The 16,925-nt window shown below is 51.6% G+C and overlaps 1 protein-coding gene across 1 annotated transcript in view; it reads left to right on the plus strand.

Moving 5' to 3' along the window:
• Positions 1-981: 981 nt before the first annotated feature.
• Positions 982-16,925, plus strand: part of POU2F3 (POU class 2 homeobox 3) — a gene marked incomplete at its 3' end in the record, with an annotated part of 47,429 nt that continues 31,485 nt past the window's right edge. The window contains exons 1-3 of the mRNA XM_083878140.1: positions 982-1,177; positions 5,246-5,299; positions 5,910-5,978. Coding sequence (XP_083734266.1) covers positions 991-1,177; positions 5,246-5,299; positions 5,910-5,978 — 310 coding nt within the window. The 5' untranslated portion in view covers positions 982-990. The remainder of the gene's footprint in view (positions 1,178-5,245; positions 5,300-5,909; positions 5,979-16,925) is intronic.

The following is a 16,925-nucleotide window of genomic DNA, read 5'->3' on the forward strand; positions in this document are numbered from 1 at the left end:
CGGGGCAGCTCCAGGCCTGGGCTGGAGCTGAGGCTGGAGCTCCTGCCCGCCCACCCATCCCTTGGGAGAAACCTGTCTTTCCAGGGAGGGAGGGAGAGAGAGCGGCATGTGGGAAAGCCGAGAGCCCTGGAACGTGAATTACCCAGGGAGAGATGGATGTGCGATAGCTCGGAGCTGGCAGCTGCTCACGGAGCGTTAACGCTTTCAGCGGGGCTGGGAGCGCGCTGAGCCCGGCCCTGTCACACTGTGTCCCCAAGGGTCACCCCGGGGTGCCTCCTGCCAGGGACAGGGAGCACTGCCTGCCTCCGGGGGGTGGCTCTGTCCCTGTCACAGCTCTGCCTGAGAGAAGACAAAGTTAGGGGATTTTTTTTTTTTTTAATTATTGCCTGACTTCCCTGGAAGTTGGTAAATAAAATATTCCCTGGAAGTTGGTAAATAGAATATTCCCTGGAAGGCGGTAAATGCTGCAGGGAGGGATGAGGAGGAAGAGGCTCCTCCTCGGGGGACAGAGATGGAGCCCGTGTCAGTGGAGCAGGGTCTCCATGTGCCAGCCCTGCTCTTTATTGCCCGTTTACTTTGATGCTTTTAACTTTCCTTTCCGTGCTGTTTCACTCAGCATGGAGGAGGTTCAGCCCAGGCTCAGAGGGCACATCCCCAATGCCAGGGGAGCAGGCAGGAGCATCAGAGTGACCCAAAAATCCACCCCCTTCCCCGGGGTGCCCAAAGGGGGACAGGCGGGCTCTGGGGCAGGTGCTGCCGGCCCAGGGCGGGCGGAGCTGAGCGCCTTCCCTTTCCTGCCCTCCTTCCCACCCCACCCCAGCCCGCCCCGCAGGCTGGCAGCGCTGCAGGGACTCATCCATCCAATTCCCGAGTTACTAATATGCAAATGGCAGCGTTTGCATGGGCCTGACGCCAGGCCGGGTGTCAGGGCACCCGAGGGAGCCGGAGGTGGGGCGAGGCGGGGCAGCTCCGCCGCTCACCTGGCCCTGCATGGCAACAGGCAATGGAGCTCTAGGTGCCCTCGGAGCCACGGCCGCTTCCACGGGCAGCGGGTGGCACGGGAGGGAGGCCAAACTGGCAGCCCCTGGTAACCTGGGGCTGACGGCAGGAGGAGGCTGGGCACACCGCGGGTTTGCCCCCGCCGCCAGGATGGTCAACCTGGAGTCCGTGCACGCAGGTAAAGGGGCAGAGCACCGTGGGCTCGGCTGGAGAAACGGGCTGGTTCTCATCGCCCTGACCTTTCCTCGCTCCTTTCTTTCCCTCGCTCCTTTCTTTCCCTCGCTCCTTTCTTTCCCTCGCTCCTTTCCCTCCTCTTTTTCCTGCCGCTGGTGAAGTTCCCGCATTCCCGCCCGGGGACTGATGCTCCCTGAGCTGTTCCGGGGCTGCCAAAGCCGTGCCCGCAGTGCGGGAGCCGCCGGCTCAGGGAGCAGCGCACAGAACTCCTGCGCGCCTGGAAAATGAGTGTTTGTGCCTGAGCCCTCCTCCTGTCATCGGGACAGAGCCGGGAGGAGGGAGAAGGGATAAACCCGCCGAGGATGCGGCAGGGTGAGGGAGGTGTGTGAGAGCGAGATGAGACACGGGCTGGAGGGAGGAAAGGTCACGGCGAGGAGGGAAAAGGAGGGAGAAATGAATGAGGAGGGAGCGCTGGGCTGAGTCAGGAATGAATGAACAGCGAGACTCAAGGACTCCTGCCAGGGCTGTGATCCGGAGGCGCAGCTCAGGCTCCCTCCATCCCCCCGAGCAGCCCCTGCAGGGAGCCGGGCACCGGAGAGACCCCTCCCCATCCCCGGAGCCGTGCCCAGCCCCGGCTCCCCTGCCCTGCCCTGCCCTGCCCTGCCCTGCCAGGGCCGCCTCGGCCCCAGCCCCACATCCCGGAGCTGCAATCGGAGCCCTGGTGTCAGCCAGAGCCCCCAGCCCCGTCCTGCTGGGACAGGACAGGCAGCAGGATTTGGGATACAGGAGCCAAGTGCCCCCTTAGTGACTTTTGTCCTGGGTTTTGTATTTTGGGATACAGGAGCCAAGTGCCCCCTTAGTGATTTTGATCCTGGGCTTTGTGCAGCACAAAACGCTCCACTGGTGCCAGGGGAGGATAAATCCATCAGTCCACGCCAGGCTTATTCCTTGGGATGAGCTGTTGAGGGCACCCCTGGGGGCTGTGCCCAGGGCTGGCAGCCCCTCCACAAGGCCAGCCCGCCCGTGGGCTCACAGACAGGCCTGCAGGGCAAGCACAGCAATGCCACCACCTCACCCAGGGCCAGTGGTGTGACACAGGTGGCCAAAGCCACCACCTCACCCAGGGCCAGTGGTGTGACACAGGTGGCCAAAGCCTTCCCTCCACGGCCGTGTCCCAACCTCTGCAGGGCTCTGGGAAGCCTCTGTGGCCACCCCGAGCAGTCTGGGGAGCCCTGGCCACCAGGAGAGGCTGCCAGGGAGGGAGGCTCTTGGCTGGGGCTGGAGCCCGACAGGTCGGAGCACCTGCCCTGGGTGTGCTCTGTCGGTGTCTCTGGGGATTTGTCCCCCGCAGGCTCCAACCCACCCCTCCACCCCTCTGCCGGGACTGTGGGCGACTCTTTCTTCACCAGGAGATTCCCCAGATCGATACTGTGCCCTCTGCCAGAGCCATTGGCATCACCCCAGGCTGGATTTGGGGCTGAGGGTGCGGGTGGTGCTCCCACTGCCCCAAATCATCCTCCTGTGCTGTCAGACAGGCCGGAGCTTTAGGAGGCTTTTTGCAGGGAAAGGTGGGAGGGTTTTTTCTTACCCCTGTACAAAAGCAGTTCAATTTTTGGGTCCTTGAACAGCTCTGAGGCCCCTCTGTAAAAGCTCCTTGCAGAGCTGTGCTCACCTTTAACCCCAGTTTTTATCTTGGAGGTCTTTGCCAACTCCGATGGTTTCAGGAGAAGACACAGCCCTGAGGGGCTGCCCAGGCCCCACACACCCTCCTCTCTGCTGGGACACTGCCCTGGTGGCTGCCACCACCCCCTCCCCGGGCATTTGGGATATTTCACCTTCCCCCAGCCCGCCGAGGGGCTCGGGCACCTAAAGCCCAGAAAACTCTCAGTGATGCTCACAGCCAAGCCCAGCTCCCTCCTCCTCCGCCATGGGGTTCCACTCCTAAAGCCATCAGGGCTGGCTCAGCCTTTCTCCCGTGCCCCAACAGCTACGGGGGAATGATGAGAGGCCTTGGGAAAGGCTCCATTTGCTGACACCGTTTGTTTGGACAAAAATAGAGATGCAGATACATCCCCGGAGAAGTGTCTGCACTTTGGTCTGGCTGAACCACCCAGGCTGCCCCTACCCCCGGCTCCCAAAGTGAGCAGCACATTTTTAATATGGCCCAGGCCACAGTGGCGGCTCCTAATAGGGCTGTGGTTAAGAGTTAGGCTGGCCTAAGCCGGGTTATTTTTCCCAGAGAGGTTTTGGGGTTGTTGTTTTGTGTGTGTGTTGCTAAGCTGGCAATGCTGTGTGCAAGGAGCTGGACTCGCAGCCTGCCCCGGCTGGTGGTGGGTTTAGGATGGAGCAGGGGGTCAAAGCTGGGTTTGCATGGCTCTGGTTGTACAGGAAGGGTCTGGAGTGTCCGTAAAAAAGTGTTGGCTGCAATTAGAATAGAAAATAATTGTTCTGTGTGTCTTTTCCTTGTTCCCAAGGATCCCTTGGAAGGTGCTGGTGCTGCTCTGTTTTGTCCACAGGAATCCAAAATCTGTCCTAAACCTTAAACCTCACAGATCAGCAGAGTTTTCCTTTTCTTCCTGCTTATTTTTCCTTTTTTTTTTTCCCCTACAAGATACTCAAACTATAACAACTTATACACATTTATAGGGGAGATTTGAATCTCGCCGAAAATAAAATTCCTGTGCATGGGAATCCCAGGGCATCTCCTTATCTCCCAAGTGCAGGAGGAGGGGATTTACCTGCTGGATAACTGTGATATGCAATCAAGGTGCAGCAGCAACTCCTCCTTCCCTCCCCACCCAGGCCGGGTTTAATGCAGAGGGGTGTGGGGGTCACTCCTGCAGGAGGGACAGAGCTTTTCACCCTCTGCTTCTGTGTCTGTCCTCCCCCAGCTCTGTCTCAATCACTCCAGCTCTCACTCTCTTAGAAATTAGATATTTTCTTTCCCTAATTTTATTTTTTAACAGGTTTTTAAGCTTTCTCACCAAACTTTTGTAGGCTTTTAAATTTTTTTCTTCCTCTATTTTATGAGAACTTGCTTGCTTTTTTTTTTTTTTTTAATATTTTTTTGGCAGCCAGCAAAACTTTGTGCTTTGTAGATTGCCTAAGTTAGGGTCCCTTGGCAGTGGTACAAGACGAGGAGATGTTTATAGCTGATGGTAATTACTCTTCCTGCTGTAGGAACGCTTAGAAGCCCCACTAAACGTTCATGTCTTAATTGCAGAGGGTTTATTTGAAAGGGGGAAAAAAAATAAAAATCCCACAACTCTTTTCTCCCTCCTTTTCTCCCCCCTCCCTCACTCTTTAATATAATTTAAGGAAAGGAAGTTTCTGAAGTATGTGAAAGTTTCTGTGCCCTGGTATAAAATCTTGATTTTTTTTTTTTTTTTCTCTACCTTTATTCATTTGCTGGAGAAAGTTTCAGACTTTCAACTTGATCAAAGCAATGAAATCTTGGCCAAAAAAGCAGATTATCTGCTGTTTGCACACGGAGGGGGAAATTTTGAACGCGGGGAAAAAGAAAAAACCTGCACAAAGCCCTGCCTGTTTTTGGTGCGAGGATAAAAAAAAAATAAATAAATAATAAAAAAAAAAAATCCAACGGGGCTCTGCTCTCATCCGTTTGGGAACAACAAAAGGTGGATAAGGGGAAGAGGAAAAAGGGTTTGCATGATGCTTTTTAGGTGGCTTCCACCTGCCTTCCCTGCCCCGGCAGAAACCACAGCAAACACTGGCCCGGCCTCGCCGCTGTTGTTATTCCCCGATGCAAATGGGAAGAGTCTGTGGCCGGGATTGGCTGCAGGAAGCAAATGCAAATCACTCCAATAATAAAAAAAAATTATCTCTTTTTTTATTTTTTTTTTTAACCTTTTTCTTTGCTTATCCCCATATCATCCCCAACTAGTCTGGAAATAGTTAAAAATCCCCGTGGAAAGGGTGGGAAAGCAGAGGTGGTGTCCATGTGAATTTGAATGGATTTTTCCCCTTTTCCCACCTCGGTGGCCTTGGCTGGGTTTTAAGGAGGGGATGAGCAGCCCGGTGTGAAGTTGACCATTGCCACCTTTCCTTGCAGCTGTCCCCGAAGGAGAAAGCGGCCCCGGGTGCGGTGGCAGCCATCACTTCAAGGGTAAAGGACACATTTCTTGGGTGGGGAGGGGACATGGAAGGCCTGGGGGGGTTGGGGACAACACTCTGGGGCAAGGCAGACCTTGGGTGTGATTTGGAGGGTTGGGAACACCTGCAGGGGACTGATAAAGGGATGAATAAAGTGCAGGGAGAGGCAGTGGGGAAAACAAGTTGAGTTTGAGCCTTCTAGAAGGACAGGGAGAGGATTTGGGAGGGATCCCCAGCTCTGCAGGGGTGGGAGGAGGGTGTCACAGCCAGACCCCCACAGCAGGTTTGGGGAGCCTGGCCAGGCCTGGGGAGCTCCCAGGGCTGAATAAATCCCTTTATCCCGTGGGGTGAGGAGGGATGGGAAGGGTGAAACCCCCAGCAAACTGGGGAGGGGGGACAGGAGTGAAGGGGGGGCTGCAAAGAGCAACAGGAGGGAAAGTGCATCCTCAGAGCTGATGAATATTCCAGCGCCTGGATGTTGAGGAATCAGAAATTTGAAAGTCTGATGGTTTATTATAATTACACACATTCATTTGTGCTGTTTAGTGGAAGCCACATGTGCCTGTTGCCTGGGACTGTGACCTGTTATTAAAATCAGTTGTGCCTCCTTTTATTTTTTGCAGAGATCAAGATGAGCGGGGATGCTGCAGATTCCACAGACACCCGGCATGAACCTGACCAGGTGGAGCCAGGTAAGGAGGGTCTGGGGTGCCAGGGACAGCAGAGGGAGACCAAAGGAAAAAAAAAAAAAAAAAAAAAAAAAAAGGAGAATGTGGGTGCTGGAAGTTTCTCCCCGTGCCTTTTTTTTTTTTTTTTCTTTTTTTTTTTTTTTTTTTTTTTCTGGGCTCCTGTTGCTGCTGTTGCAGCCTGGGAGTTGATCAGGAATGTGCTCCGGGCTAGGATTGCGTTGGTATCTTGATCAGCTCGGCAAGATCCCTCCTGTGGGACAGCAGCGAATCCCTGAGCGCCTCCCTGATGTCCTCACAGGGTTTGACATGGAAATTGGCTCCCGCCTCTGCCACAGCGATAATGGCTTTGGGAACAGTCCTGCTGCTCCCAGCTGGGTCGTGCCAGCAGCTTTTCCTTAGGGGAAAACAGCCTTTTTTGGGCTCTGTGTGTGTGTGTGTGTGGAAAAATGGGAGGGACTTTGGGAATAATCAAATCCAGTTCAGGAGTTCCAGCAGAAAGGGATGGAGAGGCTGGTTAGGTTTCTCACATCACACCTGGAGCTTTTCCTTGGATCATTCCTTGGATCTGGAAAGGCACAGGGTGATCTTTTGAAGATGCAGTGATGGTGTGAGCACTCAATTCTGCCAGATGATCTATTGAATATCACAGTGATGGTGTGAGCACTCAATTCTGCCAGGTGATCCTATAAAGGTGACAGGGATGGTGTGAGCACTAATTCCTGCCAGATGATCCTTTAAAGGTGATAGAGATGGTGTGAGCACTGATTCCTGCCAGGTGATCTATTGAAGATCACAGTGATGGTGTGAGCACTCAATTCTGCCAGGAGATCCTTTAAAGGCGACAGGGATGGTGTGAGCACTGATTCCTGCCAGGTGATCCTTTAAAGGCGACAGGGATGGTGTGAGCACTGATTCCTGCCAGGTGATCCTTTAAAGGTAACAGGGATGTGTCAGCACTCATTTCTGCCAGGTGATCCTTTAAGGATGACAGGGATGCTGTGAGCATTGATTTCTGCCAGGTGATCCTTTAAAGGCGACAGGGATGGTGTGAGCACTGATTCCTGCCAGGAGATCCTTTAAAGGTGACAAGGATGCTGTGAGCACTCAATCCTGCCAGGTGATCCTTTAAAGGCGACAGGAGTTGTGTGAACACTCATTCCTGCCAAATGATCCTTTAAAGGTGACAGAAATCCTGTGAGCACTGATTCCTGCCAGCTTTGCCCACCCACAGGTGTAACAAGCACCCCAAAAATCAGGTTTTGTGTTTTTCGAGCTGCCTGAAGTGAGATTTGAATAGAAGGCCTGTAATTTCCCCAAGGGTCACATCCCTTTTTAGGCAAATGAGCAGCAATAAGAAATCATTTTAGCACCCAGTAGGTGCAGCAAATTAAGATTATTAAAAGCTGGGGTACGGGCTTAGAAATCAACGCCTTTCGGAACAAAAACTGGTGGAGAAAATGTAGAAGAATCAAAAATTCTCTGAGTAATGAAGAGCCCCAAGCTTGGGCCAAGGGGGTGTGTAAGAGCAGGTGAAAACTTTGCATGGGATGGTTTTCCTCTTAGAAAATTTGAGATAATTTGGGGGAAAAAAGAGATTTTGGGCAGCAAGAGAACTCCAGGTTTTAAAGGAACCAACCCCACTAACCCTTGATTCAGAAATCCTCTGTGCTCTTGGCTGTTAAACTGAGTTATTTGACATTATCTCAGAGAGAGATAAAATCTGCTTCTCTTCACATCCATGAACTCTGATTGACTTGGGCCAGCTCGGCTCCTGCTCGGGGCTCCCAAATCACCCCGAGTTGGGCTTTGGGATAAACAAGCAACAAACACATCCCCAACTCCCCAAGCTCCTCCAAAAAATCCCCCCAAAAAAACTCTGGGAGTTGTTACAGGGCCTTAAATCAGGAGCTGGAACCCCCTGAAATATTTGTCTCTCATTGACGGGTTGCAGAATTGAATCAAGATTAAATAAAACAGGGATTTAATTCTGGTATTGGCTGTTATTAAATGTAGTGGGAGGCTCTGGCTGCTGCTGGAGTCAGAGGTGTTAAAGGAGGAGCTGGCAGCACATTTGGTTGGATAAAATATGGGGGAATTAATTAATTTTTTATCAATTTAAGCATCCCAGACAACCATCAGCGTGAGCTGCAGCGCCTCTTTTAGCGGTAATTGGGAAAAGAAAGAAGCAGAGCAGCGGAGTCGATTTGTTTGAAAATAACAAAAAAGGAAAAAAAAAAAAAGAAAAAAAAGTTCACTCTCAGAGCCTTCAAATCAAGCAGGGAAATCAGGACCAGTAAATCTCCTTCATTTGCAAAGAGTGGAGCAAAAAACCTGTTTAAATCGTGGTTTTTGTTGTTTTCTGAGTTTGTCGCGGTGATTTCTTTCTCTTTTTTTGGTCTGTTCGGGTTCTTCTGGAAAAGGAGACACCGCAGAGCTTTTGGGGGGTCCCCAGCAGCAGGGACAGCCCCTCCTGGGGGTGTCACCCTTGGGGACACCTTGTAGGACCCTCGGGGGGTGGTGGCATCAGCCCTTAACTCACCTGTCCAAGGTGCAGCTCAGATATTCCACCCAAACCCTCTCAGCGCCTTCCCCGCGTTGTTTCCTCTCTCCTTTCAGCCCTTTTTCTGTTTATAAACAACAAAGCTCCCTTTGTGCCGAGCTTCCCGGGAAGTTTTGGTGCTTTGTTAGAGGAATATTTACTGCAGCTCCCTAATAGCGCCGTGTTTTGGTTACCTGCTTCATGTGGGAAAAGGCTCCGTGTGTTTTCTGATGAGTCATTAATTGAATTTCCCATTTCCGACCCAATTAAGGCCAATCCCAGGAACCTCGTTTTCCTCCCAAAGGAGAGGTGTCTTACCCAAATTAACAATATTAGACCTAATAAATAAAAATAAAATCCTCCGTGGTGCAGGTACCCAAAGGTTTTCCATCACCAAAAGATGTGGGCTGGCTCCAAGAATTTGGAGAAGAAAAAAAAAAAAAAGAAAAAAAAAAAAAAAAAGAGATGGAATTAAGCACCAAAACGCTTTTGTAAACCAAGCCCTTGATCTAAAACTGATGCCTAAAGATCTGATGGGAAGTGTCAGCAACAGAAGAATAATTTCATCCTTTCATATCTCCGCCAATTCCAGGCTTAGAAGGGGGGGAGGGGGTAAAAAAAAAAAAAAGGGGGGGGTAATTTGAGGCATTGTTTTACTTTGAAAAGTGTTTGAAATAATTGTGGGGGGTTTTCTTTTTTTCGAGAAGATTGTTAAAATCGTTCACCTCTCGTAGGAGGTTTGGAACGCTTGGTACCTTTTTTTTTTCCTTTTTAATTATTTTTTTTTCTTTTCATCCAATTTCATAGAAAATATTTCAGGGCTTTAAAAGAAAAAAAATATATATATATATATATTCTCCAGAAACTTGTGGTTTTGTGATCCCAAATCTACCAGTTAGAGTGAAATGATGCCATTTCACAAACTATTATTGTTAAAAAATGTGATTTCTAAGGGTTCTCACTGCCCAGCCCTGAGAACATTAATCCTCCCTTTCCTTCATCTCTGAATTTTTTTTTAAATTATGTGTGTGAGGGGTGACAGGCACCACGAGGGTTGGTTTGCCTTTCTCATCACCCCGGGGATGCAGGGCAGGCTGATGAATGATTATCCCTGTGTTTTTAGGGTCCTTTTCCCTCTTCTCTTCATGATCCCAAACTTTGGCCCCTTCCCCATCATCCTGAGGATGGGGCCAGGCTGATGAAGGATTATCCCAGTGTTTTTAGGGTCTTTTTCCCCTTTCCCTGCATGATCCCAAATCTTGGCACCTTCCCCATCACCCCGGGGATGTGGGGCAGGCTGATAAGCAATTATTTCTCTGTTTTTAGGGTCCTTTTCCCTTTCCCTGCATGATCCCAAGCTTTGCCCCCTTCCCCATCACCCTGGGGATGGGGGCCAGGCTGATGAACAGGTCTTTAGGGTCTTTAGGGTCTTTTCCCCTTTCCCTGCATGATCCCAAGCCTTGGCCCCTTCCCCATCACCCCAGAGATGGGGGCCAGGCTGATGAGCAGTTATTTCTCTGGTTTTAGGGTCTTTTTCCCTTTTCCCTGCCTGATCCCAAGCTTTGGCACCTTCCCTGGGGATGTGGGGCAGGCTGATCAACGATTATCCCAGTGTTTTTAGGGTCCTTTTCCCTCTTCTCTTCATGATCCCAAGCTTTGGCCCCTTCCCCATCATCCTGAGGATGGGGGCCAGGCTGATGAGCAATTATTTCTCTGTTTTTAGGGTCCTTTTCCCCTTTCCCTGTGTGATCCTGAGCTTTGATACCTTCCCCATCACCCCAGAGATGGGGGCCAGGCTGATCAGTGATTATCCCTCTTTTTTAGGGTCTTTTTAGGTTTTTAGGGTCTTTTTCCCCTTTCCCTTCATGATCCCAAGTTTTGGCCCCTTCCCCATCACCCCAGGGATGTGGGGCAGGCTGATAAGCAATTATTTCTCTAGTTTTTAGGGTCTTTTCCCCTTTCCCTGCCTGATCCCCAGCCCTGGCACCGGGGCTGGGCTCCCAGGCTGGGCTCCATGGGGGGTAATGAAGAGCAGCGAGTTTTCTGCTTGGCTCGGAGCTCTTTTCATCTTTTTTAAACTGATGAAAGCCATGCCAGCTGATTTTTTTGATGGGAACTGTGGGGGCTTGGCAGTGCCGAGTGTCGCCCCTGGTCGTGCAGCCCCGGGGGCAGAGATCTCCCCCTTCTTGTGGTTTATCTAAGCCCTCGCTATCTGATGCAACAGAACGCTGAGGTGGGACTTGCCCCTGTCTGTCTGTTTGTTTGTGTCAGACACTTGTTCCCCGGTTATCTCCTCCATCAAAACAGGTTACACCAAGCCGAGCTACTTCCCTTTGATTTCATCTGTTGAGGCTACGGGGGGGAAGCCAAAGCTTTTTACAAAAAGGGCGATAGGGAAGCGCTTCAAACACGAGCACGGGGAAGGGAATAGCTGCAGGCAGCGCCAGCATCTTCCCTCCCCACCCTGGAAGCCGGGGAGCCCAGCCCTGCCAGCGGCCCGGGGTGGGGAGTGCTGGGCAGCCGGGTCTGGGGGATGTGGGGTGCCCTATAGGACCCCAAATGTGCCCTATGGGAGCCCAAATGTGGCCTATAGGAGTCCAGGTGTGCCCTATGGAGCCCAGGTGTGCCCTATGGGAGCCCAGGTGTGCCCTATGGGACCCCAAATGTGCCCTATGGGTCCCCAGGTGTGCCCAATGGGACTCCAGGTGTGCCCTATGGGAGCCCAAATGTGCCCTATAGGAGTCCAGGTATGCCCTATGGGAGCCCAAATGTGGCCTATAGGAGTCCAGGTGTGCCCTATGGGAGGCCAAATGTGCCCTATGGGAGCCCAGGTGTGCCCAATGGGACTCCAGGTGTGCCCTATGGGAGCCCAGGTGTGCCCTATGGGACCCCAGATGTGCCCTATGGGAGCCCAAATGTGCCCTATGGGAGCCCAAATGTGCCCTCCGGGACAGCCCCACAGCCCTGTGGGGTGGGTTGGGGAGGCTCCTGGGATGGGGGATTGGCTGTGCCAGGGGAAGTTTAGGTTGGATGTCAGGAAAAAGTTTTTATTGAAAAGGTGATAAAGTGTTGAAATTCAGAAGGCTTTGGTGGCTCTTGGGATGAGGGAATGGCTGTGTCAAGAGAAGTTTAAATTCAATGTCAGAGAAAAAGTTTTTTTACAGAAAGAGTGATCAGTTATTTGAGCTGGGGAGGGTCTGGGTGGCTCTTGGGATGGGGGGATTGGCTGCACCAAGGGAAGTTTAAAATGGATGTTAGGAAGACGTTTTTACAGAAAGAGTGATAAAGTATTGGAATTCGTAAGGGCTTTGGTGGCTCTTGGGATGGGGGGATTGGCTGTGTCAAGAGAAGTTTAAATTGGATGTCAGGAAAAAGTTTTTTCAGGAAAGAGTGATAAAGTATTGGAATTCAGGGAGGCTTGAGTGGCTCTTGGGATGGGGGGATTGGCTGTACCAGGGGAAGTTTAGGTTGGATATTAGGAAAAAGGTTTTTATAGAAAGAGTGATAAAGTATTGGAAATGGAGAAGGTCTGGGTCGTTCCTGGGATGGGGGATTGGCTGTGCCAAGAGACATTTAGGTTGGATGTTAGGAAAAAGATTTTACTGAAAAGGTGATAAAGTATTAGAATTGAGGTGAGTTTGAGTGGCTCCTGGGATGGGGGGATTGACTGTGCCAAGAGAAGTTCAGGTTGGATGTTAGAAAAAGATTTTAAGGAAAGAGTGATAAAGTATTGGAATATTAGGAAAATGTTTTTTATTGAGAAGGTGAAAAAGTATTGGAATTCGGAAGGGCTTTGGTGGCTCCTGGGATGGAGGGATTGGCTGTGCCAAGGGAAGTTTAAATTGGATTTTAGGAAAAAGTTTTTTACTGAAAAAGTGATAAAGTATTGAAATTCAGGGAGGCTTGAGTGGCTCTTGGGATGGGGGATCGGCTGTGCCAAGAGAAGTTTAAGTTAGATGTCAGGGAAAAGGTTTTTTACAGAAAGAGTGATCAGTTATTTGAATTGGTGAGAGTCTGGGTGGCTCCTGGGATGGGGGGATTGGCTGTGCCAAGAGAAGTTTAAGTTGGATTTTAGGAAAATATTTTTTACTGAAAAAGTGATAAAGTATTGAAATTTGGAAGGGCTTTGGTGGCTCTTGGGATGGGGGATTGGCTGTGCCAGGGGAAATTTGGGTTGAATATTAGGAAAAAGTTATTTACTGAAAAGGTGATAAAGTATTTGAATTGGGGAGGGTTTGGGCAGCTCGGGGATGGGAGGATTGGCTGTGCCAAGGGAAGTTTAGGTTGGATGTTAAGAAAAGGATTTTACTGGAAAGATGATACAGTATTGAAATTCAGAAGGGCTTTAGTGGCTCTTGGGATGAGGGATTGGCTGTGCAAAGAGAAGTTTAAGTTGGATGTTAGGAAAAAGGTTTTTATAGAAAGAGTGATAAAGTACTGGAATAGGGGAGGGTTGGGGTGGTTCTTGGGATGGGGAATTGGCTGTGCCAAGGGAAGTTTAGGTTGAATATTAGGAAAATGTTTCTTACAGAAATGGTGATAAAGTTCTGGAATGGTCTGCCCGGGGAGGTGGTGGAGTCCCCATCCCTGGGTGTGTTTAAGGACAGACTGGATGTGGCACTCGGGGCCAGGGTTTAGTTGAGGTGTCAGGGCTGGGTTGGACTCGATGATCCTGGAGGTCTCTTCCAACCTGAGGATTCTGTGATTGTGTGTCTGAGCCCAGGAGTGGAGGGGATGGGACAGGAGGGTGCCTGGGCTGGGCTGGTGGAGCCCTGGGCTCCTGGTGGCCATGGGAGCAGGGTCAGCTCCCCCTCACAGCCTGGGAACTGTTCTGGGTGCTTTGGGATCACAGAATGTCCTGAGCTGGGAGGGACCCACAGGATCATCCAGTGCAGCTCCTGGCCCTGTTCAGACACCCCCAAATCCCTGTGAGCAGTGTCCAAACACTCCTGGAGCTCTGGCAGCTTTGGGGTCGTGCCCATTCCCTGAGGAGCCTGGGCAGTGCCTGAACCCTCTGGGGGAAGACCCTTTCCCTGAGCTCCATCCCAAATTCCCCTGACCCATCTCCAGCCGTGCCCTGGGTCACAGAGAGCAGAGACTGGAGCTGCCCCTCACAGCCCTGTGAGCTCTGCCCTCAGTGTCCCCTGTGGAGAGCACTAATGCAGGAATCTTCTCTCTCTAAAGACCCTTCCCTTTAAACCTCAGGAAAATCAAACACTGAGTGTCTCCTGAGTGTCCCTTGCTGTGACATCCATCCCTGGGGGTGCCATTCTTCCCCTTCATCCCCATCCTCATCCTGACGTGTGAGCCCCAGACCCCTTCCCCTGCTGCTGCCTCGGGATGTCCCAGCACAGGGCTGGGGCACCTCTGAAACTGGACACCAGCACCTCCAGCCCAGCCCAATCCCCTCCCAGAGCTGCTGCATTTTGCATTAAATCCGTGTCAGGGCAGATGGAAAACCAGAGGCTTTGCCTCACTCTGCCTGTGCCACACACTGAGTTGAGGTGAGAGTTGTGCTCCTTTCCTGCCCCTTCCTGTGGGGTGTGAGGTGTCTGCAGGTGCTGCTGTGCCCAGGATGGGCAGCACAGAGCCCTGAGCTCTGCTGGCCCTGGGAATGAGGCTGCTTGGGGCATCCCATGGGGCAGGGTCTCTTTGGAAGGTGCTGGATCATGTTGGGATAAAGTTTGGGGGTTCTGGCCTCTGTGTCAGCCCCTAAGTGAGGTGAAAGGGTCTAGCAGAGGTAAGGGCTGGCAGGTTGGGCTGGGGGTGCTCAGCCCCTGCTGACTCCCAGCTGGTTTTTTAAAAAAAATATTATTATTTTTTTAATTTTTTCTTTCCTTTCTGGGAGCCTTTTTTTTTTTTTTTTTTTTTTTTTTTTTTTTTTTTTTTTTTTTTTTTTTCCCTTCTGTCTTTTGTTGTTCCCTCCTCAGCTCAGGCTGCGAGCAGCTTTGCCAGGCCAAAGTCTTTTGAGGAAACTTGGCCTCTCCCGGCCCCACGCTGAGCTCAGTCCTGGGCTACGCCTTTGCTCCCCAAGGCTGGCTCTCCCTGCTGAAACTTTTCCTCAAAGCCTCCAGGATTTCTCTGCTCTCTTCCCCCTGCAGCCATGCACAGCCCCAGGACAAGTCCCGGGTAAATGAAAGCTGCAGCAGTTGGGCTGGAAACAGCTGGTTGCTATGGCAATCCGGGCTGCCGGGGATTTGCATAAGGCTGATGATTTTCATAGCACAGCCACATTTAAGGCAAGCAGGAGAAATTTCCATATTCCCAGCTCCGAGTCAGTTGGGGCGTGGGGGAGGCCAGGAGGGGGATATTTGAAATTCAAATGAAGGTGATTAGGGTTTGAGGTTGGGTTATTTTATTTTTTTTTTTTTTTTAATTTTTTTTTCTTAAACATCCCATTATGGAAGAGGATAAAAAAGGATGGGGAGGGGAAAAGGGGAACAAAAGGCTGGTTTGACTTGAATTAGAGGGGCAAAGGAAGAGCTGGTCTGATCTGCCTCTTGCCTCTGGTCTAGCAGAAGAGACTTGCCCTCTCCCAGCACCTGCAGGTGAAATGTTTTCCGTGGGAACAACTGCTGCCCTCGGGTTTCCTCCTGGAAGGTGCCCAGCTCTCCCACACTCCTGTCCTGCTCTCTGCCCCACACGAAGGGGCTGCACAGGGGCCTGGGGATGGGATTTCTCTGAGGCATTTCTGTAACCCAGGGCTCCCCAGCCAAATGAAGCTCCAGTGAAAGCTTCCCCTGGAGTCTGGAGCTCTCTGAGTCAGCACAAGATTCACTTTTAGCTCACCAGCCTTGGCTTTCCCATGGAGATGCTCCCCATGGTTTGGGGGTTTTTGTGTCTGGGGAGCAAAGAGTTCAGATTAAAACTGCAGCCCTGCCTGGCTGCCTCAAATCCCCCTCCCATCCTGCTCACACTTAAAAAAAATCACTTTTTAAGTGCCTTGGGAGCACCAAACATCCCAGCAGGGCATGGGGGAATGCAGGGAATTTTCTGGAGCTGCTCAGCTGCAGTTCCTGCTCCCCAAAGTGCTGGTGGGAGCAGCTGGGGGGGAATCAGAGGTGGGGAAAAGGTGACTGAAGGGGAAAAGGTGACTAAAGGGATCTCCCAGCATCCAGGGCCTCCTGCTGGCCCTGGGGAAGTCACTGAGAGCAGCAGCATGAAGGAAATGCCATGCTTTGTTTTTTTTCCTGAATTTCCAAAGTCAGTGGGAATGCTGAGGAATATTTTGTGCTGAGTATCATTCCTTCAGTGCAGGTGAACATTTGGCTTCATTTACAGCTTGTGGGGCAAGAACTGCTTATAGTTACAGGGATTGCCACTCTTTTCTCTACCTTTTTTCTCTGCTGGCTCTTGGGCATCTCTTCACTTCACACCTTGTTATTTGAAGGAGTGAATTTATCAGAAAATGCCCCTTTGAAAGGCAGCCTGCACCCAGCCAATCTCCTGTGGCATTGTGCTTCATCAGCTGGAGTGCAAAAATCTCCAGGATAGGTGAGATTAATCTGAATTTTAGATATTTGATCCTCGGAGGCTGCAGCCTGACCTGCTCACCCCAGGCAGTCCCTGATGGGAACAGGGATCTGCAGAGGGTGATTCATCCCTGTGCCGTCTGTCTCGGGGGTGAGAGGGAGGAATTGCCCTCTGGAAGCTCCTGTTTCCTCTGCAGGCTGCACAGGGAGCCTGGAGCAATTGGCTCCTCCAGGTTTCAGCCATGAGCCCCCTGCCTGCTCTGTCTGCCTGGCACAGATCTGCATTTCCCTCCCAAAGGTGCAGCACCAAACTGACTCCCTGCAGGAATTCCCTCACCTGCTGGAGGCTGGGATCAGCTCCTCATCCCCCTGCCCTCCTCAGAGAGGAGCAGCCTGGGAACAGCCACAGCCCTGCTGGTGTGAAGTGTCACTCCCTGCAGGTGACACCTGCCCCTGGGAGAAGATGAAGGCCACCCTGATTTGACTTTTCCCCCCCATTAAGGTGCTTTTATCCTGCGGGGCTGGACTGGCTCTGCAGCTCTGCTCCCCGTGAATCCCTCGAGTTTTCCAGGGGGGGAACCGGGTTGAAGCTGCCCGGAACTGCTGCTCTGCTCCCATCCCCAGAGAAACCTCCCCAGGCAAACTCGCACCAGATCTGATGCCAGGGCTATGCAAAACAGCTGCCAGGTGAACCAAGGAGAGCAGCACAACCCCGGCCTGCCGGGCTGGGGGAGCCAGCTGAGCTTATCTCTGCTCCTGCAAAGGGCCAGGGAGGGCAGAGTGAGGCCTCGGTGATGGGTGAGCTGCTGGCTCTGAGCAGCTTTCCCCCACTGAAATCCCAGGGCTTTCCCCAGCCTCGTGGAATTTCAGGAAGGGGAGGTCTGATCCAGCAGATTCTGGAAGTCCTGGATCCCACATTTGTGTCTGGCTCATTGCAGC

The sequence above is a fragment of the Zosterops lateralis genome (assembly GCF_965231275.1).
Source record: "Zosterops lateralis genome assembly, chromosome: 25".
In the NCBI taxonomy this organism is placed as follows: Eukaryota; Metazoa; Chordata; class Aves; order Passeriformes; family Zosteropidae; genus Zosterops; species Zosterops lateralis.